We start from the raw sequence: 25,537 nt of genomic DNA on the forward strand, positions 1-25,537 counted from the left end.
GACAAAACAACTTTGATTTTCGCAAGCCCAAACTCCAGAGAGGGAGCCAATGTTTCTACTCATCTGAAAGAAGCAGGAGTTGGAAGATCCTATTCTGAAGTGTGGCAGGAGGGGATGGAGGATTATGGGTCAGGGTCAAGTGATGGCTCAGTGGCTGGGCTGGGTTGCCAGTGGCATGGGTTACACTCCCAGGCAGTGAGTTCCCCGTCACAGGAGGGAATCACAGCCTGGACAAGGGACTGGCCTCTAAGATGCTCTCATGCTACAGGCTGGGCCTCCATGACTGCATAGGCCCCAGCGGCATGGCGCCCAGGAGCTGGGATGGCTGTGTTGGAGCGTCCCTCCTTCAAGTCCTTTTCATCTGCCCTCCAAAGGAAGGCTAGGTGCCCATTGTAGTCAAGGCTGGTCATCCAGCCCCCAAAAACTAAAAAGCAAAACTGGGTGCTCCTGGGTGGCTCAGTCAGTGAAGCGCCTGCCTTCAGCTCAGGTCATGATTTCAGGGTCCAGGGATCGAGCCCCGCATTGGGCTCTCTGCTCAGCGAGGAGTCTGCTTCTTCCTCTCCCTCTGACCCTCCTCCCCACTTGTGCCCCCTCTCTCTCTGTCTCAAATCAATCTTTAAAAAGAAGCAGCAGCAGAAGCAGCAGCAAAACTGGATTTTCTAACTAGTCCATGAGCACGCAGCCCCCTGGTGCCATCCGGAAGAGAGACTGAGCGAATCGAAGTTCAGAGAAGACAGAACTTCCTTAAAGGGAGAGGGGGAAACAGCAGTTCTATAAGTGGGTAGAGTCACCAAGGCCTGCCCTGCCTGGTCCACCTTGACACCACCAGCAGGAGCGGGCACTGCTTCTAGAAACAAGCACTCAGTTTGTTGGACAGAGTAGGTCTTTACAAGGATCTGCTTAGCCCTCAAGAATCAGCTCAGGTGTCACCTCCTCCAAGAAGTCTTCCTGCTTCTTCAGGCTGGGCTGGAGTTCTCAGGGCTCCCCAGACCCCCAGCTTACCACACCGATTTCACTGCCTTGTTAGAAGCCACCAGTTCCCAGCCAAAGTCAGAGCAGTGACCCAAGCCAGGGATTGTCTGGCAAAGTGGGGGGAGGAGGTGTCCCAAGAGAGGTAACAGCTTGCATTTGGTGGCCAGGGCAGGGATGCTGGACATCGGCACCATAAAGATCGTCCAGCACAACTCCTGCCGAGAACATTCTGCCACACACTTGTGGATGGACTGCTGCGGGCAGTGCTCTGGATCCAGAGTGGCACACAAAAACACAAAGGATTTTTTGCCTGGTTTCAGCAATCAGTGAATTTTTCAAGAATGCAACTCAGATATAAGCTGAGGGAATCTGTGTTGTCCTTTGTGTTGTTCAAACTTTACCAGGAGTTGTTTTTTTTTTTGGCTGTTTCAGAGAATGCATCACTCCTGGCCATGCCAAATGCTTGCATTTGTGGCTGCCCTAGTCATGATTCACAGGCAAGCTCTGACTGCGTCCTTGGGCCTTCTAGTTGTGCCCGACATTGACTTCTAAAGTGCCTATTACTTCATTAGAAATCGCTTTCCCTTTACGTCTCTTTTTGCTCACACTTAGGACATTACATTGGCCTCATTCCCTGCCCCCCGCCAGCTCCAGGCTCCCTCAGACCCTGGCCCTGCCCCCCCCATTTAATATGATATAAATATAGATATGCATCTGTTGTATTACTTTTGAATTCCACTTAAAAATATCAAAGCATGCTCTGGTTCTGACAGGCTAATCTGCAGGTGGGCAGGGCCACATGGAGCTCATCATCACCTTGTCGCCAGCGCCTAGCCTGGGGCTCAGCAAATACTTGCCAGATGAACGCATGAATCTAGAAATGACTCTTTCATGCGGATGAGATGGGACCTGAATTTATAGCCGAGAAAAGAGGAAAGGGATGAGGCACTGCAAGTGGAGGGAAGGACCAGAGGGCACCACGTGGAGGGGGCAGTGAAGTGATAGCAGCCAGTCACTTTGGATCTGGTGAGCTGGGATGGGAGGGGCCAGGCCAGGACCCTGAACGTGAGTGAGCCTGGAGCCCACAGGCCTTGGCGATCATGAACTCTCTGGTCTCCCTACACCTCCACTCTCCCCCTCTTACCCCACCACTCCCAATCCAGAAAGGAGAACAGAAGGAAAGAGAGAGGTGGCCCCAGGTTGCCCTAGAGCAGAGGTTCTCAAGCTTTTCTGAACTGACTCCTCGAGGAAAGATATTTTTGGGTCACCATTTCATGAAACAACATGGGGGGCTTCCGCCCCTGGTAAGCGGGGCAGGCTCTGACGGGGCTGAGAACCGTGGTTATAATATCTTTTGGACCAACCCAACCAGAAAACAACTAACACAACCAGATTTTTCAAATGGGTATTATTTTAAGACTTCTGAAAGAGCTGACAAACTAGCGAAGAATTATTGGGCCCGAGCAGAGGATCAAAGGGAAGTTAGAAAGCTATAGAGACACCCAAGTTTTCACCCTGAGAATAGTCACTGATTCCAGAAAACGGGCTTTTTATGTGGATGGCTTCATCAGGGGAAGGGGGTGGGGTGCAGAAATCCAAGCCCAGGCCCATGGAAGGTAGAAGTCTAACAGGAGACACCCCGCTCAATAAGCTGGGACCCCAAAGGGTTACACTCCCAAGTGAAGGCTGAACCCGAAACAGAACAGATCCTTCCAGGAACTAGAACCCTGTTGGAATCCCCTGGATGGTTCAGGAAACCCCAAATCTGAGCCTGGCCTCAGGCAGCCTTGGACAGATGGAGTCCCAGGAGTCTGGTAATAGGATATGTAAACCCCCTCCTGGTCTACAACCACTTGTACCAAATTCTTCAGATGCAATGGCTAGCATACAGTCAAAGCCAGCCAGGAACTTTCGAGAACTAGCTGTTGTGAGAGAGAACCAACCCACCAAACAGACAGTAGAAACAGACTCGAAGAGACTCCAGACACAGATGTCAGTAGAACAGATATGCCTACTCTGCTTAAATCCACGAAAGCCCGAGGATCCCCGCAGAGAAGAGGAAACTGTAAAGAGTAACATCACAGTCTGAAAAAGAACCAAATGGAATCTCTATAAATAAGAAAGCTTCAACAACCACATTTAAAACTCATCGAAGGGGCACCTCAGTGGCTCAGGGAGTTAAGCCTCTACCTTCAGCCCAGGTCATGATCTCGGGGTCCTGGGATCAAGTCCCGCACGGGGCTCTCTGCTCAGCAGGGAGCCTGCTTGCTCCTCTCTCTCTGCCTGCCTCTCTGCCTACTTGTGATCTGTCTGTCAAATAAATAAATAAATAAATAAAACTCATCGAACGCATTTAACAAGAAGGAAGGAGCTGAAGGAAGAATGAATGAAACAGGAAGGACCCCTACTATCATCATGCATTCGGATTCCATTGTGTCCAGGTCTTTAAAGGATGGTGGAGCCCCCCGAAAGGGACTTTGCACAGCCAGAAATGGGTCAGAGCCTGTGTCTGAATGAATCACTGCTCCGGAGTGTCCCAGGAGGGGGAAGAAAACCAGACGTGATCTCTCCCTGCTCCTGACTCTTCTGTCTTTGTCTGGGAAATGGACTCCCTAGCACTTGTCAAACTTTTCTTTTTCTCTCTCACACAGATCATCCCTTAGAGCCTGGTCCATAGTGCATGTCGGGAAACGCTTGTTGAATGAATAAATGACTTGAGTCCTCTCCAATATCTGTGGCACACCTCCAGGCTTTTACAGGGCTGTTGGCCTAACGGCAGCACTGTCAGAACCCCAGAAGGGGCTGGAAACTTTCTTCTCCCCAAACCCCAGGGCAGGAGGGCAGGATGGGAGGAAGAAAGATGGAAGGTGACCAAGAGACCGGGCTCACACAGGAACAGCAGCAGCAAAGGCCAAGAGAAAAGTATGGGTCCGGGGAGGTTTCCAACAGTCAGAACGGTGTGTGTTGGGGGACATGCACTCATGGCTAAGGGGGTCCAGAGCCTGTGGGGCGACAGACAAGAGGATATTCACGTAGTAAACAAAGTCTAGCGACATTCCCTGAAACTAAAGTTCCTAACAGTTCAAAAAGCCACTGCCACTGGGGAGCTATAAAAATCACAAAGTCCTGAGGCACCAGGGTGGCTCAGTTGGCTCAGGTCATGATCTCAGGGTCGTGAGATGGAGCCCCCGGTGAGGCTCCATGCTTAGCAGGGGCAGGGGGATCTGCTTGAGATGCTCTCTCCCTCTCCCCGTCCCCCTCCCCAACTCCTTGTGTTCTTTCTCTTTAAAATAAATTAATTAATTCAATCTTTTAAAAAAAAAATACAAACTCCTAGGTTCTGCATCAATTCAGCAGGCTGGAGCAAGGCCGGGCGAGGTGGGGGGGCGGGCGGGTGATACGCATATATAAAGGCACCCTGAACCCTAAATAGTTCTGCCGCTCCAACAAGGTTGAAAAGCAACAGTGCCCAGGACTGGAGGTGAGAACGCAGCACAGGAATAAAATTCTACAGCCACGGTAATGTCCAAGCTCTGTGTAAATCGTGTAAACATCTGCTTCTAATTATTTTCAACATTTAGACTCTACCTACTGAACAAAACATAAAAGACTTCATTGCGGTTCCAGAAGAGAAGGCAAGGTTATTCGGTCTTGATGTAAAACTGAATGTGCGTCTGGCAGCAGAGGGAAGGGGCGTGGGGCAGTGCAGGGGCTGCTGGCCTGCTGGGGAAACCAAGGTGGAACCATGCCCCTCTCCCCGGGGTTTATAGCAGGTGACAACAGAGAATCGAGACAGGCTGCCCCCGAGACAGGCTGCCCTCAGGAGGACAGGGCAGAGGAAGCGGAAGAGTGGTCCAGGGGAGCTGAATTCTCCTGGAATAAGCAACACAGGGCGAGGCCTGGGAGCAAACAGAACAAACAATGAAGAGCTTGAAGGGACCGCCTTCTCCTATGACATTGATCCCGCCCCCCCACCTCCACCGGCTCCCTCCAGCGGGCAACCTCGCAGCTGGTCTAACCTTCCGGGAGCACACCTGTGTTTGTTCAAAATGTCAAGGGACAAGGGTCTTCGCTGCAGCACTGTCTGGAAAGATGGAGATTAGGAAGAGCTCAAGTGTCCATCAGAGGGGACTGGTTAAATACATTCCAACCGATCCAAATAATGGAATGTTCTGCAGCCGTAAGAGGGAGAGGTCAGAAATTCCCACACGTGCTACATGTGAGTAAACCTTGAGGCCTTTATGCTAAGTGAGAGAAGCCAGTCACAAAAGGACAAATACTGGATGACTGCACTCGTGTGGGTACTTAGAACAGTCAAATTGACCGAGGTGAATGTAGCATGGTGGTTGGAGAGGGGGGCTGCAGCGGTAACTATTCAATGGGTTTAGAGTTTCAGTGTTGTAGGAAGACGAAAGTTCCATGGCTGGATGGTGGCGGTGGCTGCCTATCGGTGACAATGTGCTTAATGCCCCGAACCATACACCTAAAAATGGTTAAAGATGGGAAACTCTGGGGGCGCCTGGGTGGCTCAGTGGCTTAAGCCGCTGCCTTCGGCTCAGGTCATGATCTCAGGGTCCTGGGATCGAGTCCCTCATCGGGCTCTGTGCTCAGCAGGGAGCCTGCTTCCCTCTCTCTCTCTCTGCCTGCCTCTCTGCCTACTTGTGATCTCTCTCTGTCGAATAAATAAATAAAATCTTAAAAAAAAAAAAAAGATGGGAAACTCTGTGTTAGAGATCTTTACCACAGTTTAAAGATAAATAAATATTTCCTAAATGTTTCAAAGCAGCTAAGTTGTAGAAACACTATTTTCACACAGTTGTCCAGGACATAGAACAGAAATAGTGTCTAAATGAAAAAAACAAAAACAAAACAGAGTTCAAGATCTCTATATGCTAATATGAAAAGGTCTCCAGTAGGATCTGTAGTAAAATTTATAAAGTCAAAACAAAACAAAAAAACAGAAGAATGTATAGAGAATGCTACCTTTGTGTAAGACAAGGAGGAGGGACTCCGAATATATGTCTGTATTTGCAAACACTGGAGGATGCATAAGGAATTCAGGAAAGTGGTCTCCTGAAGGGATGATCATAGAGGAGGGGAGTGGGGGGACCAGCAGGTGGGAGCAGACCCTGTCCCCCTATCTGTACAATGTTTTGATATTTTAATCATATGAATAAATTACCTAGTCTGTTTTTCTATATGGTTGCCCCCAGGAAGGGGGGACAGAAGGTCTGAGAGAGTGAGGTGGGACACCACGGCTTTCACCTTGAACCTCAAGTTTGTATTTGCATTACTTTTATAAAACGGGGTTGGGGGGGTGATGAGAACAAAATTTTAAGGGGCCAATAAACATAGAAAAGATGCTCCATCTCACTAGTCCTCAGAGGAATGCAAATTAAAACCACAGTGAGATGCCATTTCACACCCAGCAGGCTGGAAGATATTTAAGTGGGACAGACCCAAGTGTGGCAAGAATGCAGGTGGAAGCGGTGGGGGGGGGGGACACACCCACAGTCTGTGGGGGGTGAGCACGCACAGCCCCATGGGAAGGCTCAGAAGAGCTTCCTCACAGCAGGACTCCCCGTCCCTGGGAACACACCCAGGAAACTCTTGCCCGGAGCCCAAGGACGTGTATGGGACCACTCACCACAGCATGGCTGGCAACGGCCAGAAGCTGGAGATGACCTAAGTGGCCATCAGCCGGAGAACCGATAAAAGGCTTGCTGCTTATTCACCCAATGGAATATTGTTTAAGTTGACGAGATGAACTAGACCCACATGTGTCAATGTGCAGAAATCTCACAAACGATGCAGAATGAAAAACGTGCAGAAAGATTTTAATATACAGGGTTATAAAAACGGGAAATAATACCCTGTATCACTCGTGAATATAGCCCAGTGGATTAATAGCAAAAGTATAAGAAAAGGCTCCTGAAATATACACAAACTTCTGATGAGGATTTGCCTCTGGAGAGGGAGGGAGAGGAAAAGGATCAGGGAGAAGACCCGGAGGGCTTTCACTACAGGCATAAGAGGCTTTAAAAAAGACAGGGTCTGGGGGCACCTGGGTGGCTCAGCGGGTTAAGGCCTCTGCCTTCGGCTCAGGTCATGATCCCAGGGTCCTGGGATCGAGCCCCGCATTGGGCTCTCTGCTCAGCAGGGAGCCTGCTTCTTCCTCTCTCTGCCTGCCTCTCTGACTACTTGTGATTTCTGTCTGTCAAATGAATAAATAAAATCGTTAAAAAAAAAAAAAAAGACAGGGTCTGGGGCGCCTGGGTGACTTGGTCAGTTGAGCATCGGACTATTGGTTTTGTCTCAGGTCGTGATCTCAGGATGGTGGGATGTGGGACTGAGCCCCACATCAGGCTCTGGGCTCAGCGCAGGGTCAGCTGGAGATGGTGTCCCTCTCCCTCCCCCCCGCCCCGTGCCTGCACCTGCGGGCTCTCTATCTCTAAGGGAAATAAATAAAATCTTTAAAAAAAAATGACAAGGTTTGAAATGAACATGGCAAAAAGGATTTTGACAGAGCTCTCTTTACTTCTGTGTAGAGTTGAAATATGTCTTAATCATAACAAAAAAATAAATACATAAACAGGGCTCGGAAGGTGGGACAGGTAGAGCAGAAGCACAGGCTTGGGGGAGGTGAGGGCACCCAGCCCTATAAATACAGAGAGGGCACCTTCCCCAGCACTGTCCCTCCCCTACACCAGTCTGGCCCCTGCATACACTCCTGGGGTCATTGTAGCTGGGAGTAAGGTTGACTGGGAGGCGAAAGCTGTCCAAGCCCTTCACTGGGTTTCCCCGGGCTCCGCATGGAAGAGGAGATAGAAATAGGGCTCATGGGAGGGAACATGCCCAGACCCCAGGGCCTGACCAGCAGCTCACAACTCAGAGCAGCCATAACCCCAAGATTCCTATGGTGAAGCAGAGGTTAGAGATGGTGGGCTAAACTGGGTTATCCCAAGCATTGGGGAACCAGTAGCCTGGGCCTCCCCAGGCCCTGCACACTCTGGAAAGAATTCCCAGAACATGTCGGGGCTTGGAATGGCCTTAGAGGATGGCTAGAGCTGAAACCACAAACGAGAAGCCAATCAGGGGCTTATAGGTTGGCTGGGATCGTCCCCGGGCTTTGCCAGCTCAGCTTGGGGGTCTCCAGAGTCAGTGGGTGAGAACAACCAAGCTGCAGGGGGAGAGAGGGAGAGACCAGGGTTCGCAACAATAGCTGGGCCCACCCAAGGATGGCAGGACAGCACTCAGGGGCCCTTAGGACACAGCCATCCCTGATAACTTCTAGCCCACTTCTAACATGCCTCCCACGGCCGCCGTGCCCTTGCCGGGACCTCCTTCCAGTGCTAGGGTATTTACAGGAGGGAACCGGGACTCCCAGGTAGGAGGCCAAACTCTGCTTTTCTTTTTCTCCTCTGCCTCAAAATGAAGAAGTTGGAGGCCATGTCTCTTTGTCCCAAATTCTAATCCTCCGGCTGTACCCACAACCCCTGGGCTGCACAGAGACCTCGTCCTGTCCCAGAAGGTCGGCTCTTCTAAGGTCCAAATAGGGCCCCAGGGAGTTCAGAAGGGCCTCTGCCTGCCTCCCCCAGACACCACAGGCCAGGACCTGGGGTAGAAGGGCAGGGAGCAGGCTGGAAGCTCTCTGAGTTGGCTGGGCGCAGGGAGGCCCCTCCCTCAGGAGCCTCAAAGCTCTCGTACTTCGGGCTCCAGGAGAGGCCCATGCGCCGTCTCCACCTTCAGGACCCGGAGAGCACTCAGACCTGGGCCAACAAGAGGGAGGCCCGCACGAGTGCCCTGAAACCCCTAAAGCCTGGGCCCAATGCCTTGGAGGCTGGGTCTGACTGAGGGACTCTGGGACAGGTCACATCAATGGAACTAGAGCAGCCAGGCCTGAGAGAGGCAGCAGGGGCGGGAGGAAGCCTGAGGAGGGGCCGATGCCTGCCTTTACTCCTCAGCTGTGTAGCAGACCCCCACTCTGTGGCAGACACCACACAGAAAACAGTGAACAAAACAACCAGAATGGAGGTGAGAGAGGCAGCGGGGCCCGATGGCAGGGCTGAGGGGTCCACGGTGGTAAGGGAGGGAAGTCCAGGGGCAAGGCCCGACCTAAGACCCCCAAGCAGAGCCCGTGACAGAAGCAGAACAACAGGTGTGGGGCCCCTCTGCGGGCTGGGGGGCCCCCCTCCCTCTCCTCCACCCTCCCATGGATGGGCAAGGCCCTGGCAGACAGATGAAGGCTGGGGATGCCACAGGATTATCTTAAACCCCGCTTCCCTCCCAGCATCCCCCCTCAAGGACAATCCCGGCTAATCTCTCCCCAGAGGAGCAGCCCCGTGGGCAGACAAGGCAGCAGCTGCCTGGCATGTTCCTGCCTGCTCCCACCCTGCCCACCACACCCGGGATCTGTCTGATTGTCTGTCTCAGCTTCGCAGGGCATCACAACAATAACACCTTGCCTCAGCTGGGCACAGTGACAGCAGGAGAGCATTTAATTCCCTGGGCGCCCCTGTGCCTGCAGGGTGGGGCTGAGGGGCCCCCCCCTTGCCCAAGGCCCCTCAGCAGAGCCAGGCCGGGGCTCCACCAACTCCCCTAGGGCTGGAGTCATCCACGGCCTGGGCCTGGGGACACAGTGGGACAGGGATCACGGGTTCCAATCCCCACACCACCCCTATGGGAGCACATCGAAGAGCTCTCCACCCCCCACCCCCGAGACCTCCCAAAGCCTGAGAAAATTCTCCCTCCCCTGCTCCCTCCGAAAATGCCCCATCGTGCAGACAGAGAAGGCCTTGTGGCTGGTGGGGAGTTGTGGGGGCGAACGGCTCCCAGCCAAAAGTGGGTGTGCCCCTGAGGAGTGGGGGCAGCCCCCAGAAAATGAAGGCAGAGGCCGTCTGTGCCAAGATGGCAGTGGAAGCCAATGGGGGGGTTCCCACCGACAGTAGTGTGAGGACTGCCGGGCAGTGCCTCATCTGACCCGGCCATGGGCACTGGACGGGGTCAAATGGGTTCTGTCCCTGGTCCAGGACTCTGCAGCCTGGGAGGAAGGCTGGTGTGGAGGTGGGGGTCTTACCTCGGAACTTCTTAGGTGGGTTGTCCAGGTCCCCCGCAGCGGGCTCCACCACACAGCGGTCATCTACCAACCTGGGTGAAAAGGTAGCCCAGTCAGGGGGAGAGGAGAGACCATCTCCCCAGGTGTCCCTCCTTAGGGGCAAGGGATTCAGGGCACCAGGGAGGCCTCCCCAAAAACCCCTCTCCATCACTGTCCAACTCCCAATCCCTCAAGTCTTTCCCTTTCCTGGCACCACTGTTAAAAGGGATGGAGGAGTCCTAGGAAAAGCCCAGAGACACACCCAACCCACTCCCAACCCCCGCCCTCTGCCGGACGGAGGGAGCTAGAGCTGTCCTTTGAGGGGGTCTGCCTCCAGTCTGGGCTCCCACGCACTGTGGATATAAGGCTCATGAAAGCCCTGAGACCCTGCTGCCCAGACCTGAAAGGGCAGTGGGCAATGCAAGAAGGAAAGGGAAGAGGACTAAGAGAAACAGACAAAATAAGAGAGACTCAGAGAGGGTGGAGGGGAGACACAGAGAGAGCAGAAGAGAAAAGAAAGACAGAAAAATAAGTAGGATACAAACAGAGGCACAGAAAGACTGGAGACAGGTGGACAGATGGGAGAAGCTTATGAAACATCAAACTAGGGGGACCATCCTCTGGTCCCAAAGACCAGACAATAAACCTAACACCTTCTCAACCCCAGTCAGGCCCCATTCCACACCCTCCTTTTTGAACTACCCTAGGGCCCCAAAACCCCCTCTTAAGCCACAACTGGAATTAATCCTGAATCTCTGGAGGACAACCATCCACCCACCCAGCCACCCATCCATCCATCCATCCATCTACCCACTCATCCATCCAGCCACCAATCCATCCATCCATCCATCCATCCATCCATTCCTGCATTTAAGTATTTAATGCCATCCCAGGCGCTAGGATACCATGATGATCATCCACCCTTTCAGAGGCCAAGTCTATCTCAGCACTTCACAGCTGTTCCCTCTGAATTCTCACCAACTTCCCCACAGGGTCTAGTTATTAACACCATTTTTTACAGAAGAGGAAACTGAGTTTGAAGGTGAGTCACTGAGCTGATTCCAAAACCCCCTCCTCTCCTCTTTGGGTTGGCTAACAAGGTCTTTTGTGATCTGACCTCTACCCACTCCCCCCAGCTAGCCTCACAACTTCCTGCGCAAGCCATGTTAAACCCTGCATTGATTCCAAGGTCCCTGGAGCTCTCATCCCTACCGAGGTGACCACCTCTGCAGTGGCAGTCCGTGATGCCCTTCATGCCCAGTCCACCCTGGCTCCCCACCAAGACCCAAGCCTAGCAGATCTCATTTATTCTTCAGCCCTCAGCCCCTTTTTCTACCCTATGAAACCTCCCCTGGCCAGTGCCCTCCCTCCCACTGGGCCCCCTTCCCCCGTGTTCCCACAGCACTTGGTCCTGGCCTCTCCTGCTGCCGTGTCTCTTCCTACTACCACTATTTGCCATATCTACACTCTGGGTTCCTTGAGGACAGGCCGCTGGTTTTTCCTTGGGCATCACCAGCACTTAGCTCAATGTGATCCATAAGAATAACAAAAGCAAGCAGGATTTTGAGTCTAATGTTTTCATATATTGTTATTTAATTTTCTAAATCTATTTTGTTGTTGTTGTTGCTGTTGTTTTAAAGATTTTATTTGACAGAGAAAGACACAGCTAGAGAAGGAACACAAGCAGGGGAGCAGCAGGCAGACAGAGAAGCAGGCTTCTTGCTGAGCAGGGAGCCTGATGCGGGGCTGGATCCCAGGACCCTGGGATCATGACCTGAGCCCAAGGCAGATGCTTAACGACTGAGCCACCCAGGCGCCCCTAAATCTATTTTGTTATTATTGTTATTATTTCCATTGTTACTATTTCCATTCTCTGCCCCACATTTGGGCAGAGAAGCCCAAGTCCAGAGAGGTAAACCATCTGGCCAGGGACACACAGTCAGCAAGAAGGGCTGGGTTTTGAAGTCAGGCTGAGCAGCGTCAGAGTGGATGTTGGGCAGGACTTCACAATGATGGGGAGGGGAAAGGCAGCTTGCTCTTCGAGGAATCCCCCCCCCCACCTTGGTCTCTTTCCCTTTCCCCGGCCCCCAGTACCAAATCAGCACTTGGCCCTCTGCCCCATTCCATCTGCTCACACTCCCTTAGGCATCTCAGCCACACTCGTGGTTCAAAGGACTGCTTTAGACACTGACCAATGCCTCCGACAGCCACCTCCCCCAAAAACTCCAGACCGCAGCTCTAAACACCTCCACCTGGATGTCCACAGGCATCTCGGACTCGGCAGGTTCAAAACTGAGTTCCTGATCTACCACTTAAATGTGCTCCACTTGAAGCTCTCTCCATCTCAGCTGACAGCAATTTCATTCTTCTCATTGCTTAGGCCAAAAACCTTGGGCCAATCTTTGGCTCCTCTTCCATCTGCTTCTCACACCCCATCTGTGAGGCAACCCTGTGGGCTCTATCTTCACCATATGTGCGGAATCCTACCCCTTCTCATCTTTGCCACCAGCACTTGGCCAGCTGTCCCCTGGATGTGGGTAACCACCTTCTCATCGATCTCCAGATGTCCCCCTTATCTCCATAAGACCCATTCTCTACACAGTGTGCATACCTTTCCTTTAAAAGGTGAGTCAGATCAGGGCAGTCCTCTGCTCAGAACCCTCCAGAACTACCCATCTCCGTATAAAAGCCAAGAATTCACAATGGCCTGAACCCACATGATCCAGCCCTCACCTCTCTGACCTTATCTCCCTCCCCTGCCCCTTTGTCCACTCTGCTCCAGCCCACAGCCCTCCTCCTCCAGGCTCCTCAAACCTTCGAAGACACTTGGTGCTGCTGCTTTTGTCTGCCCCCAGTCACCCTCCTGGCTCCCTCCCTCCCTCCCTTACTTCCTTCAGATCCGCTGCTCAAAAGACCCACCACCCCGAACGCCCTCCTTTTTAAAACTTGGAACTGCTCCTTCTCACACTCCTTAGGGTCCTCCCTGCCTCACTGTTCCCATAGTACTTCTCACCACCTGGCCTGCTGTACTTTTTACTTCTTTATTTTGGTCACACACCCCCAGCCCCGACTTGGTATGGAAGAGCCATGAGGACAGGGATGGATCCGTTTTGCTTCCTGCAGTATCCTCAGACCTAGACCACTGCCTGGCATAGAGCACACATACGGAACACACAGTGAGTGAATTAATTCACTTTACCAGCTTCTAAGAAAAGTAGATGAAAAGCAAAAGGTAAGGCCCCTGCCTCGGGGAGTTTCAAATCTCATTGGGAAGACAACTCACACGCTCAGAAGAGTTTATGATATAAAGAATATGTATGAGTGCCAACTGGTGGTACCAGCTGTGGATTTTGTCCGAATCCAGGGAAGGAACAGGTCAGAGCTTGGCCAATCAGAGGAAGTGTGAAAGAAGAGCCAGGAGCTGTACTGAGCCTTGAATAATTCATAGAATTTCCTGTAAGACATTGGTGAATCAGATTAGCTGCTCGTCTCTTAGCAAGGCCCTGAAGGGAGGAGACACTGGATGGATGCGTTTTGACGGGGGAAGGGAGGAAGCACAGGCCCTGGCCTGGGCCCCTACACTGCCAGGGGTGCTGGACAGCCACAGGGCATCATGGAAGTCAGTGTGGCTGAGGACAGGCTGGGGCCATCTCCAACAGCCCCTATTAACAGCACTCAAGGCCTTGGGGGAGGCCACCTCCTTAAGACTCTCTGAGGAAAAACCCATTTTCACCCTGATCCCACCACGGCTCCCCTGGGAGCTCCTCGTCTGGGCCACACGTGCAGGAAAAACACACACAAATTCGGATGCCTGGCGTGCTTTTCCTAATCCCCCTGGCACAAATCTGCCGGGTCATTATGCGGATGTCCATCTGTCCCCTCCCACTCTAACACAGCTTCTGAAGCCCTGATGTCTCCAACTCAGCCCCCCCCCCATTGCCCCAGCATGCAAAGCAGGGCACATATTGGGAGTGTGAGCTGAGACAACACAGGGAAAGGGAAGGACTGATTAGGAGGGGAAGACGGCCTCCAAGAAAACTTCAGACAAAGTTGAAAAGAAAAACACTCTCAACCTGCAGGCTGAGAGGGGACAGGAACGGTCGAGGGACCAGAGCAAAGAAGCAAGCCAGGCAGGAGGAGAAAAGAGGCAGGGGTGTTTCCCGAAGGTATCAGAGGAACAAGGTCAGTTGATCGGACTTTCGGAGGTTCTCCTGGCTCTAACATTTCACACCCTCCGTCCTCCAGGTGTGGGTCCCGGCCTAGCAGAATCAACATCGCCCACGAACGCTGGGCTACATTCCGTGCATCCTCCCAGAAACGTCTGAGGGGTGGCACCTTGCCCTACTCGTCGTTTTATTTCCCACCTGGTGCTTAGGGCAGCTCCCCACCTAGCCCATAAGCAAAGAAGGCATCGGCAGGGTGTTCAAAGTCCCAAATGTCCCCAAGCGCCCCCGCGAGAGCCTCCCTCCCTTCCTGTGCGTGTACTCATGAGGACTGAGGCAACCCAGGAAGGTGCTCTGGGGCGGGAGGGGCGGGAGGGGTGTCTCGAGAAACCATTAATAGATAAGCAGGGAAACGATTATCAGATGGGCTGCAGGGAGACCTGAGGCCAGAAGGAGGCCCAAGATGACAGGTTAAGTTCTTATGGAGGCGGCGCCTCAGGGGGCAGCCCAAGTCGGGCAGCTACGGTGGTCGCCCAGCGCGGGCTCCCCAAGGAGCCCTGCGCTCTCACCCACCAGGCCCCGGCCGGCCCCGCCCCCCGCCTCCAGGCCCCGCCTCTTCCCCCGCCCCCGCCGCCAGGCCCCGCCCCTGCCCCGCCCCCGCCGCCCAACGAAACTCGCCACCCCTCGTGCAGCCGTCGCCCCGCCTCGCCGCCTCGCCCCTGCCTGTCTCGACTGCAGGCGCGCGCGGGGGCGGGAGGGTGACGTGCGCCGAGTCCGCGCTTTCCTCCCCTTCGCGACTCAACCTGTTCCCCCCCACGTGGCACCCACGTCCCGGGCTGTACCCCTCACTCTCCCGCACGGGGACATCTGGGTTTATAAAACTAGCCGGACACGGGTCACAGGTGCTTCGGGTAAGCACCTGGCGCTGTAACCAGAGCCGAGCTCTGCGGGCGGGGGGAAGTAGCCTCGTCGCTGCACTCCACCCGGACCCCTCCCCTCCAGAGCGCCTCCGTCTCCTCCCTAGGTCCGGGGAAGGGCCGACTCCCACCCTCTGCCAGCCCGCTGATCTCATCGTCCCCACCTCCAGGCGTTTGCACACCAGAAACCCTGTCCCAAGTCCTGCCAAGTCCTGCCACCTTCAGGGCCGCGCTTAGGCTCCTGCAGAGTTCCCCGCCTGGTGCCACCACCGACACCGCCCCTCATCTAAAAGCAGGTACCAGCCGATACACGTCCACAGTAGAAAAACCAACTTTCCAGAGTGCTAAACGTGTTTTAATTTATAAGCTGTTTTTACATCCAATACCTAATTCTATTCTTCCTACAGTTCAGTGTGAGGTTCACTGAGTAAAATTAAAGGCGGCCTCTGCCTCCCCCATCTCAGCCCACAGAGTTGGTGAGTTGATGACACATGTACAAGCCAGGTCTCCATCCATTCAACAAAAACTTACAGGGAAGCCATTATGTGCTTGGGTGGGGTCAGGAAGCTCATACCCACCATGCTGAGTGCCCTAAGGACAGGAGCCATATCCTAGAGGGCCAGCCCAGAGACTGCTAGGAGATGTATCTGCTGGGAGGCACAAAGCCAGTTTGAGCCTGGACTTGCATGGCCCAACAGGGCGTGGGCAGAGTGGGCAGTGGGATGAGGATTAGTGGGGAGGGGTCTAGCAGGAGGCCTGTGGGCAGGGCTGCCCTGGACCCTTTGAAGAGGAGATGGTTGACAATTCTCTACAAAGTTGTGAAGGAGGGTGCTGTCCCTGAAATGCCCATAGGGTCTGCACCCCAAGACCTTAGTCAGAGGGAAAAGAAGAGAGCAGATGTGTCCAGGGACCTGCATGGCCCCATTCTGCCCTGACTGGACTTTGAGATCCAGGTAGGAATAAAAGAAAAGGTAGTGGGGCGGGTCGCTGCCTTCTGGAAAGATTAGATAAGGGAGAGGAAGAAGGGAACTAGAAATGGCGCAAGTGACTATCAGAAGAGCTTGAATCAAAGCCTGCACCCACCATCAGAGCAGGCACAAGACTGGGAACCCTGGACTGGGGAATGCCTGAGGGATTCTAGACATTCCCTCCCCAAGCCAGCTTGGAAACTGAGGCATGGAGGGAAAACTGACCGACTCAGGTCACACAAGTTAAAGGAACATCCAGTTCCAGACCCCAGGTCTCTGACTCCCAGCCCAGGACACTGGCCACCACCTCACAAATCTAGGCCAGACCCAAGAACAGCCACTCCCAATGTGGGCACTGTTAGAATACTGGGATTGGCAGGTGGTTCACATAGGCCTTGGAGTCTCTTTTGCCAAATACCAAAGTCACACCCACTAGATGGGGGTGGGGAGGGATATTGGGACAGGAACCCTGGTTCATTGGTAGGGATCCCTTCTCATCAGAGAAAAGAAATTCATTTCTGCATCCCTGAAAACCATCCATTTACTTAATTAACCTCTACATATCTTTCTGTACCAAAGATCCACCACTAGCCACCAGAGGGACCAGTATACAGAACAAGCCTGGATGACTAAATGTTTGTTGAATGACTTCATGAAGTCTCATGAAGGCTAAGAGAGATAGACTCTCTGGACCAAGGGGCAGGCAGGTAGGCTTCCTCTTCAGAGAGCTTACGTCTAAAAAGAACAGTAAGCCACACACTCAGAGAACCTCGAGAATCTCCCTACTGAGGCATGGTGGTGGCAAAAATGAATGAATTTTGGGCCCACTACAAATAAAGATCCCTGGTTAATGTGCATGGCTTCAGGACGCTGCCTCTGCCCACAGGCCTGGGTTTTTGGCTCTCAGGATTAGTGGGCTCTGGCAAGTGCTGGTGTCTCAACAGAGCTGCTGGGTGCACGGGGAAGCGCACCCATTAGGCTAAGAAGAGGGACTGGGAGCTGGAGAGACAAGAGGGAAAGCTGAGGAGGGACAAAGAATGTGAAAGCAGGGGCCATCCAGCTGGCCGGCCCTCACCTCACCCACAGGCCTTGCCCAGCCTAGGCCTTTCTCCTGCTCTCCATAACCCGGAACTGGACTCAGCCTGTCCTGCAAGACAGTGTAACTCAGGCCTCAGGACTCCTCAGAGCAGGCCCTGAGGCCCAGCCCACCCGGCTCCAGACTGCCGCAGAGCTCTCTGGAAAACAGCAGCAAAAGCTGCCCTGACAAATCCAGAAAGTGAGACCGTCTGTAGCATAACCAGCCCTGTCTTGTCAGGAACTCAGTATCATCGCAGGAAAGAAAGAGGTGGGGGCCTAAGAAGCAAATGGGACATGTGAACCTTGACTGGACCCTGAACTAAAGAAACCATTGGCTGAAGACAGTGGTTTCCCCTGAGAGAGGAATCTGGATGGCTCGGAGGGTTAAGCACCTGCCTTCAGCCCAGGTCATGATTCCAGGGTCCCAGGATCGAGCCCCGCATCGGACTCCCTGCTCAGTGGGGCGCGTTGGTCTCCCTCTCCCTCTCCCTTTCTCTCTGGCTGACCTTGGCCCTGCTTATGCTCTCTTTCTCTGGCTATCAAATAAATAAATAAAATCTTTTGAAAAAAAGAACAAAGAAAGAAAGACTGAGGACAAGGGAGCACATCTGTGTACAGACAGGGTATTGGATGCCATTAGGAAGTTATTAAAGGGTGGGATGAAGGTACTGTGGTTACCCAGGAACATATCCTTATTCCTTACAGCTGTGTAATGAAGTATTGAGAGGTAAAAACGTGCAGTTATATAATTTACCATAAAATACTTCAGCAAAAATATAGATACATCACGTATGGCAAAATGTGGGCAATCATGAAGTCTAAGTAGTAGGCAAGGCATATGGGTATTCTAAACAGTTCTTTCTACTTTCCTTGGATTATATATGGCGAGGGGCCACAGTGACATGTAAAGGCGAGAGCCACCCACCATAAAAGCTCAGTGACGTCTACCCATTGTGGCAGCAGCCGCAGCATCTCTGAGACACAGACTTAATTCTGCCTACCATGACCTAGATCCCCCGTCACCCATTTCTAAGCTCACAGCCTGGAGAGGACAGCACTCCTGCAGGCTGGAGAAAGGGGTGCTAGCTGGCTGGCTGAGGGGAGGAAGAGATTTGCGAACCAAATACACACAGGTGTCTCCCCAGCACCTGCAGCTGCCCAGCACCTGCACCTCGGGGTGGCGGTGGTGGGGGAGGGGGCCTCCAGGGCTGAGATTTCTGTTCACTGCCTCCTCAGGCTCTGCCCACCTGCCAGCCCCCAAAATACCTACATTCATGTGCCACCACTAGGGTCATTTGAGTCCCCTGCCGAGTCCCTCCAGCCTGTCTCTCCAAGTGTCCCCACCTACACCCTGGGCTCTCTGTGCTGTCAAGGCCTAGACTCATCTCTGCGCCCACCATCGCTGGTGTGAAGGGCCCTGCAGCCCCTGCTATGTGATCCCGGGCAAGTCCTTTAAGCCTCGCTACACCAGCGGTGTCCACTGCAGGGAACTGTAAGTGTAGGTGCCAATGCCAGGGGCCACCGCCGGCAGGACCAACATGACACACTCACGGTGGCTCAGAGCTCACTCCCAGAGGCCTGTGATGAATTTACCATAGATTTGGGCTCTGCCCTCCTCCCCTCTCCCAGACCTCCTCCCTTCCTCTCTCACAGCCCCTGCTTCCAGGGAGGAGCCCCCCAGTTCCAAATAGGGGGCGAGGAAGCATGGACCACAGGTCCCGGGAAGACTACAGGGCCTCCGAGGCACCGGCTCAGGGACAATGGAAACCCAGACCCCTCCCCTTAAGCAGAGAGCAGAAAGCTGGTGTGGCCCCACCCGAAAATCCAGCACAGCGCCCCACCCACCCCACAGTCCCATCAGGCCAAGTCGGGGAGGGGAGGTAGGGTCAGGAATGTAGGGCAGGGCAGAGTGGGAGCAAGTGACTACAGCAACATTCTTTAGGGCTGGGGAGGGGATGCAGCCTCGGTCCCTGGGTCCCATGGTGGAAGCCTGGGGCTCACTGTGTCCTCAGCCAACCCCCACCCAGCTCCTCTCCCCCCTCTCCATCATAGTCACCAAGCCTAACTTCAAAGGCGGAGGCTGGTCTTTCTTCCCACACCCCCTCGGCCAACACTCTCACAACACTCTCAAACTGAGGATAGGAAGCGGAGTCAGGCCCCCTGGGACGCAGGGTCACCTCAGCAGGTCACCTCTACCACCAGAGAAACTAGTAGAGTCCAAGCCTGTGAGGAAAACAGGGTTCTGCTTCTGGGAGTTTAGCCTGAGAGGGTAATTGGACAAGTGTCCGGGCATGTATGGACTCGGATGTTCTGGGCAGATTGTTTATAATGCAGAAATTCAGAAACAACCTGAATGCCCAATACCAGAGTCGCTTGAATAAATGAGGATACATCCTACCGTACCGTGGGATGCTATGCGGCTGTAACAATGGCCTGTCTGGTGTAGGAAAATAGAGCCTAATGTATCTCCCCAAAATGACAGGATACAAAGCCGTATTTGCCATCTGACATCATTTGTAAATGTTTGTGTAGATAAAACTAAAAACACACCAAAAAAAACAAAAAACCACCCCAGGACATCCACATAAATAATGTCCATATATGATGAGTGCTGTGAAGTGTGTAAACATGGCGATTCACAGACCTGTACCCCTGGGGATAAAAATACATTGTATGTTTTTTAAATAATTAAAAAATAAAAAAAATTTTTTTAAAAAGAATGTCCATATAAGTCACAGCAGTATCAAATAATTTTTTATTTGCATTTTTCCAGTTTTCTCCATGGGACACACATTATTTTTGACCAAAAAAAAAACACTTTTTTTTTTTAAGTGTGTGTTTTTTGGTTTTGTGTTCAAGCCCTGGGGCTTGAACTCACCACCCTGATATCAAGACCTGAGCTGAGTGAAGAGTCAAACACTCAACTGACAGAGCCACCCAGGCGCCCCTCCAAAATATGTATTTTTAAAGATTTTATTTATTTTTTTGACAGAGATCACAAGTAGGCAGAGAGGCAGGCAGAGAGAGGGAGAAGCAGGCTCCCTGCTGAACAGAGAGCCCAATGCGGGGTTCGATCCCAGGACCCTGAGATCATGACCTGAGCTGAAGGTAGAGGCTTTAACCCTCTGAGCCACCTAGGTGCTCCCAAATATGTATTTTTTAAAAAAAAAAAACGAGTTGTGTAACTAGGCCTAGCTGCGGTCAAGACCCTGCCTTAGGGCACAGGACAGCGGGAGTTCCAGCCTCTCCAGGAAAATCACAATGAAAAGAAAGCCAAGGACAAGTCTGAAATTTGCCCCAGGAATGCAGTCTGCACCGAGGGTCAGTGCCTTTCCCCACACCCCCACACCACAGGGATTTTATGTATCTCAGGGACTTCAGACTCAAAGGGCCCTTACAGACCTCCTCACCCAGCTCCCCTGTGTAGAGACTAGAACGGGCTGGAACTCTATCTTGGTTACTCCGGATTCCCCCATGACTAGAAAGGTGCCTGGCACAAAGTAGGTGCTCAGTTAATGTTTGTTGAATGACTTACTGAAGTCTGATGAGGGCTAAAAGATGGGCTCTCTGGACCAAGGGACGGGTGGATCTAACAGGTAGGCCTCCTCACAGCCTGTCAGCCACCGAGGGCCCTTAGATCAGCAAGCGCCACCCCAGGTAAAATCACCGGGGAGCTTTTAAGAAACCCAACCCTCAGAGCCCTAGAAATACTGATGCAGTTGGTCAGACCTGGGATTCAGAAGCTGAAATTTTTTTAAAGATCCCAGGGGGTTCTCGGTGCAAACAGAGCACCTCTAGAGGACATCCAGGCTGAGGGAAACACACTCTGAGAAGGCAGGGCCTTGCCAAAATCACCCAGCAAGTTAGTGACAAAGCAGCAGAGAGCCTCACCCCTGGGACTACTAGCTCAAGGGTTCTGACCCTGGGGACCCAAGGCTTCGTCTACATTTACCACATTTCCCTTCTTGGGTGCTGGCCTCCAGGGCCCACCCTCCTGAGGAAGTGAATCAGGCTGGAAGGTGGACAGGGAAGCCCAAGGAGGAGGGGACCCTTCTGATCTTATGCTCTGTGATCACCCAACCCTTGGAGATACAGGCCCGGAAGGCCCGAGAGCCTCCAGATGGTGCTCCGAGGCACTCTGACAAATGTTGGGAGCTCAGCCTCAAAACCCAGGTCCCCTACACTCCCCAACTTACACACTATGGGCTGGGGCCCACCCCTCTCTCCGCGAGAGAGGCCTTGAAGAGAAATCTTCAAAGAACTGGGTATCAGACTCTGAGGGGCCCAGGCCACATATTGCACACAGATGTGGCCAGGAGCCACACGGAATCCTCCACCTTTCCCTGGCCCCAATCAGTCACTCCAGCCCTGGCCTCTACTGCCTTCCACCCAGGGTGAGGTGTGAGCCAGTGGCCCTGGCCACACTCTCCTGCCAAGAACAGGCGTGGGCCTGCTTTCCCTTCCCCGCCGAGGTCTCGACCTGCTCCAGGATCTACTGCCCAGACCCTCCCACCCTTCCAACCCAGAGTTAATGTACAATCTTCCCCAGGAGCTCGAATTATTCAGGCAGGTCAAACTGGCCTCCTCTGCTTCTCCCCGTAGAGTCTGGCCAGAGTCTGAAGGCTGCTTCAGATTCCCTGCTCCACCAACAACCCCCTTTCCATCTCCCAGCTGACCAGCCCCTCTGCCCGCCAAGGCCACCCCACGGTCTTCAACACATTCATTTCATCCAGCCCTTAATGGGCACCTCTTGGACACCAAGTATTGGGCTAGCCTGGGACCTCAGTCAAATCAGCCTCTAGGGTTAACAGACATGAGCCGGATGAAGGCCAATGGGGACCAGAGTTAAGGATAGAGGCAGAAAGATTCTGGTGAGTGGGGCACCTGGGTGGCTCAGTCAGTTAAGCGTCTGACTTCAGCTCGGGTCATGATTCCAGAGCCTAGGACTGAACCCCACATTAGGCTCTCTGCTCGGTGGGAAGTCTGCTTTTCCCTCTCCCTCTGCCCCTCCCCCTGCTTGGGCCAAGGCTCGCTGGCTCTCAAAAATCAAGGAAGGGAGGGAGGGAGGAAAAGGAGAGGAGAGGAGGGAAGAGGAGAGGGAAGGGAAGGGAAGAGGAGGAAAGGGAAGGAAGGGAGACAGATGCTGGCAAGGATGGGGCACAGAGTTGACTTAGAGCAAAGCAGCTCACACTTTAAGGCACCAAATCCCACAGGGATCAGTGTGCGGTTCTGAGGGATGGGCACAGGTCTGAGATCCTGTCTATCCAGCAAGCTTCTAGGGAATGGCGATGCTGCTGGACTGCGGACCACCCTTCGAGTAACAAAGACTCAGCAGGGCTTAGAAATCATTCTCTCATTGACTCTAAGTTCCAAGAAGGTGGGACACACTGCTCCCTCAGTCGCCACCAAGTCCTCAGTGCCCAGTACACTGGCTGTGGACACGCTGAGTGGATGAACGATGTAATAAATTAGTTAATCCTGGCAAATGGCCCAGCATTGGACGGCCCTACAGAGAAATCTGCAACTAACTGTAAAAAAACACAATACCAGAGAGAAATCTGTGCAAAGCTGTGCAAAGCACAGAAGAAGAAGGGTTAACTGCCGTGTTGTGAGAGGAGGAGCTGGATCTCTCAAAAGAGGTCACTTAGACTAGGTCTTAGAGGGTGGGTCAGATTTACCCAGGTGGAGGCTGGCTGAAGGGCGGGGGCAACACAGGAGCAAAGGTAAAGAGACCTAGAGCCTGGGGTAGGTTCCGGGAATCAGAGTAGCCTCACGCACCTAGAGCTTCAGAGGCTGTGAAAGGGAAGGTGGGGGGAAAAAATAGAAAATTAAGTTAGTGTGCTAGAACTCTAAGCTGGGAGACGGGCATCCTTCAGTGGAAAGTCAGGAGCTGTCAGAGGTGTTTGCACAGGGAACAGGCACCCCGGAAAGAAGCCCTCTCAGGGGTCACCAGGTCCTGCCCCAGGGTCAAAATGGACCGGAGGAAGCAGCTTCCGGGGGCAGGAAGGGCCAAGGCAGGAAGAAGCTACGTTGAGAGACGACAGAATCTCCCGTGCGTCTCCGGATGCTAACAGATCTCACGCGTACTTTAAAAATCACCCACTTTGTGCTCAGCCCTGACCCAGGCTCTAAGCAACAGAGAAGCTGATCATTTCCCAAAAGCTGCCAGTGCCGTTCAGACACTAGGAGGGAGGGCGGCTTCCACCATCTCCCCCCATTTCCCCCACAGCCTCCCACCCCACCCCCCGCTTCCCTCGGCATCATCAGGGGGGTTACTGTGTGCCTACTGTGTGCCTGGAAGCGGGACACCCTGGTCAGCGCTCTGTGGGAGGCCTGCACAGATGCTGGCCCACATGTGGTTCCAGCCCAGTCCTCTGCGGAAATGAGCCAGATCAGTCAAATCTAATGGGGTGCGGGGGATGACCTGTGGCTGGGGATTCCACATCTGAATAGGGAGGGGAATGAGAGAGTCAAAAAGGATGCTGAGATAAGGAGAGCAGGTATGCTGGAATTCCCAGTCAGAATCCCCTGCTGGCAGAGCCAGCCCTCCAACCCCCACTGGCCAGCTGGACTCCCTTTCCATCAGGACTAGAACCAAACTCCCAACAACCCTGGGAGAGACCGAGAGCCAGGTGACTCCCACTTCTCAGGCTCAGGGTGAGGCCCGGCCAGGTCCAGAGTCAGACTTTTGGTCCTCCAAAGCACCCCCACCCCCAAGAGAACACACCTTGTGACTGGCTGGTGTCCTGATGAGTAGGGGGAACAGAAGAGGGTGGGTTTATCCCAAAGGACAGCTGGGTGTGGTGGGGATGAGACAATTTAATCCAAGTCCCCAGACTGAAAATGGGACAAAGGCAGCAGGCTGTGCCCTGGAGGTTGGCTGGAAAGGTAATGAAAGCACTCTACCCCCACCCCCAGCCACTCACCCAACTGCTCCTTTGAAGATAAACCTATTCGCTCAGCCTAATTCCTTTCCTGCCCTAGGCCTGCTTCAGGCCTAGCCCTCTCCGGGGACTTGAATAAATTCCCTGCTAGCCAGACCCTGGGGGGTGACGGCCAGAGTTAATTAATGTTTGTAAAGTGCTCGCTAGATCCTGGGACCGGGGACCCAGGGGCGCCAGATGAGCCGCGCAGGAAATTGACAGGGAGAGGCGGGGAGAGGAGCAGCGGGCCAGGACCTGGGACTCCTGCTTGGGGAGGGCCAGAGAAGGCACTCCTACTGAAGAGGGGGCAGGGCAGCAAAGAGCTAAAAGGGAAAGAAAGGTGCGACCCTTCAAAGGTGTGACGGGCCAGACCATAACTTGAGGATTCCGGGCTCCGTGGTGAGCCTGCCTTCCCCCACTGCTCCGCCCCACCCCCAGAGCCAGTCACGTCCAGGCCCGGATGCCTTTCCCCAACTCAGGCCCCAGCCGCCCACCTGCCCCGCCCCGGGACCACCTGCAGAGGAAGTCTCGGCCTCTCCTCCAGCTCGGAAGAAGGGCGAGCGCATGAGGGTGAAGGCTTCGCGGAGGGGTGTCCCCTACCAACTCCCGCAGGGTCCCCGACTTCTACCTGGGCAAACACTGAACTTCCTTTCTCTAAAAAACGGAGGCGAGCCGTTACCCCGCTCCTTGAAGTTGGGGACTTCCAGGTTCTCTATGGGGGGGCGGCGGCAGGACGCACGCAAGTGGCACCAGGGCCCACGGCGCCCCCTCCCTGCCCCCGCCCCCCCCCCCGAACCCGGCTCACTCACCCCAAAGTGCTGATGAAGCCATTGACGGAGCCCTCGGCGTACAGGGAGACGATGTCCCCGATGTGGAGAAAGCTGGACATCTCGCTCATGACTGCGGCCCGCCGGGGACCCGGGGCGGTGAGGGCGCCAAGGGGCGCGCGGCCAGGCTCGGTGCAGAGGACGGAGATGACCGCGGAGGCCGGAGGGGCGCGCCCCCACCCGCGAGCAGGACGCTCCGCGCGGCCGGGACGGGCTAGCGGCCACCGGGGCGGAAGGCGGCGCGGGGCGGCCCGGGAGCCGCTGGTGGCGTCCGGGTGAAGAGGTGCCCGCGTCTCGGCTCGCCCGCCGCCAGCCCGCCCGGCCCGGCCCGCGCGTACCTGCAGCGTAGAAGGAGCAGGAAGTCTGGGGCCGCCACACACACATGCAAATCCCGCCCGGGAGGCGGGGAAGCCACACCCCGGCCCCCCCGCACCCCGCCACAGCCGGCCCGCCGGCACCCATGTGCGCCTGCCCGCCTCCCTGTGCGCTGCGCCCCTCGTGGGTCCAGGGCCAGGCCTCCCGTGCACGGACGGGCCTCCTGACCCGCGCGACTCCGAGGAGCCCTGGGGCTCCTGCGGGCTCCCCGGTTCAGAGTT

General features: G+C 54.1%; 1 protein-coding gene across 2 annotated transcripts in view; it reads right to left on the reverse strand.

Moving 5' to 3' along the window:
* ITPR3 (inositol 1,4,5-trisphosphate receptor type 3) overlaps positions 1-25,267 on the reverse strand; it is a 65,725-nt gene extending 40,458 nt beyond the window's left edge. For both annotated transcript variants that reach the window (XM_044255162.1, XM_044255155.1), the window contains exons 1-2: positions 24,924-25,267; positions 10,049-10,119 (exon numbers count right to left, since the gene is read on the reverse strand). In XM_044255162.1, the coding sequence (XP_044111097.1) occupies positions 10,049-10,119; positions 24,924-25,012 (160 nt within the window). In that variant the 5' untranslated portion in view covers positions 25,013-25,267. The remainder of the gene's footprint in view (positions 1-10,048; positions 10,120-24,923) is intronic.
* Between the last annotated feature and the right edge of the window lie 270 nt (positions 25,268-25,537).

Source organism: Neovison vison, chromosome 1 (assembly GCF_020171115.1).
Source record: "Neovison vison isolate M4711 chromosome 1, ASM_NN_V1, whole genome shotgun sequence".
Taxonomy (NCBI): domain Eukaryota; kingdom Metazoa; phylum Chordata; class Mammalia; order Carnivora; family Mustelidae; genus Neogale; species Neogale vison.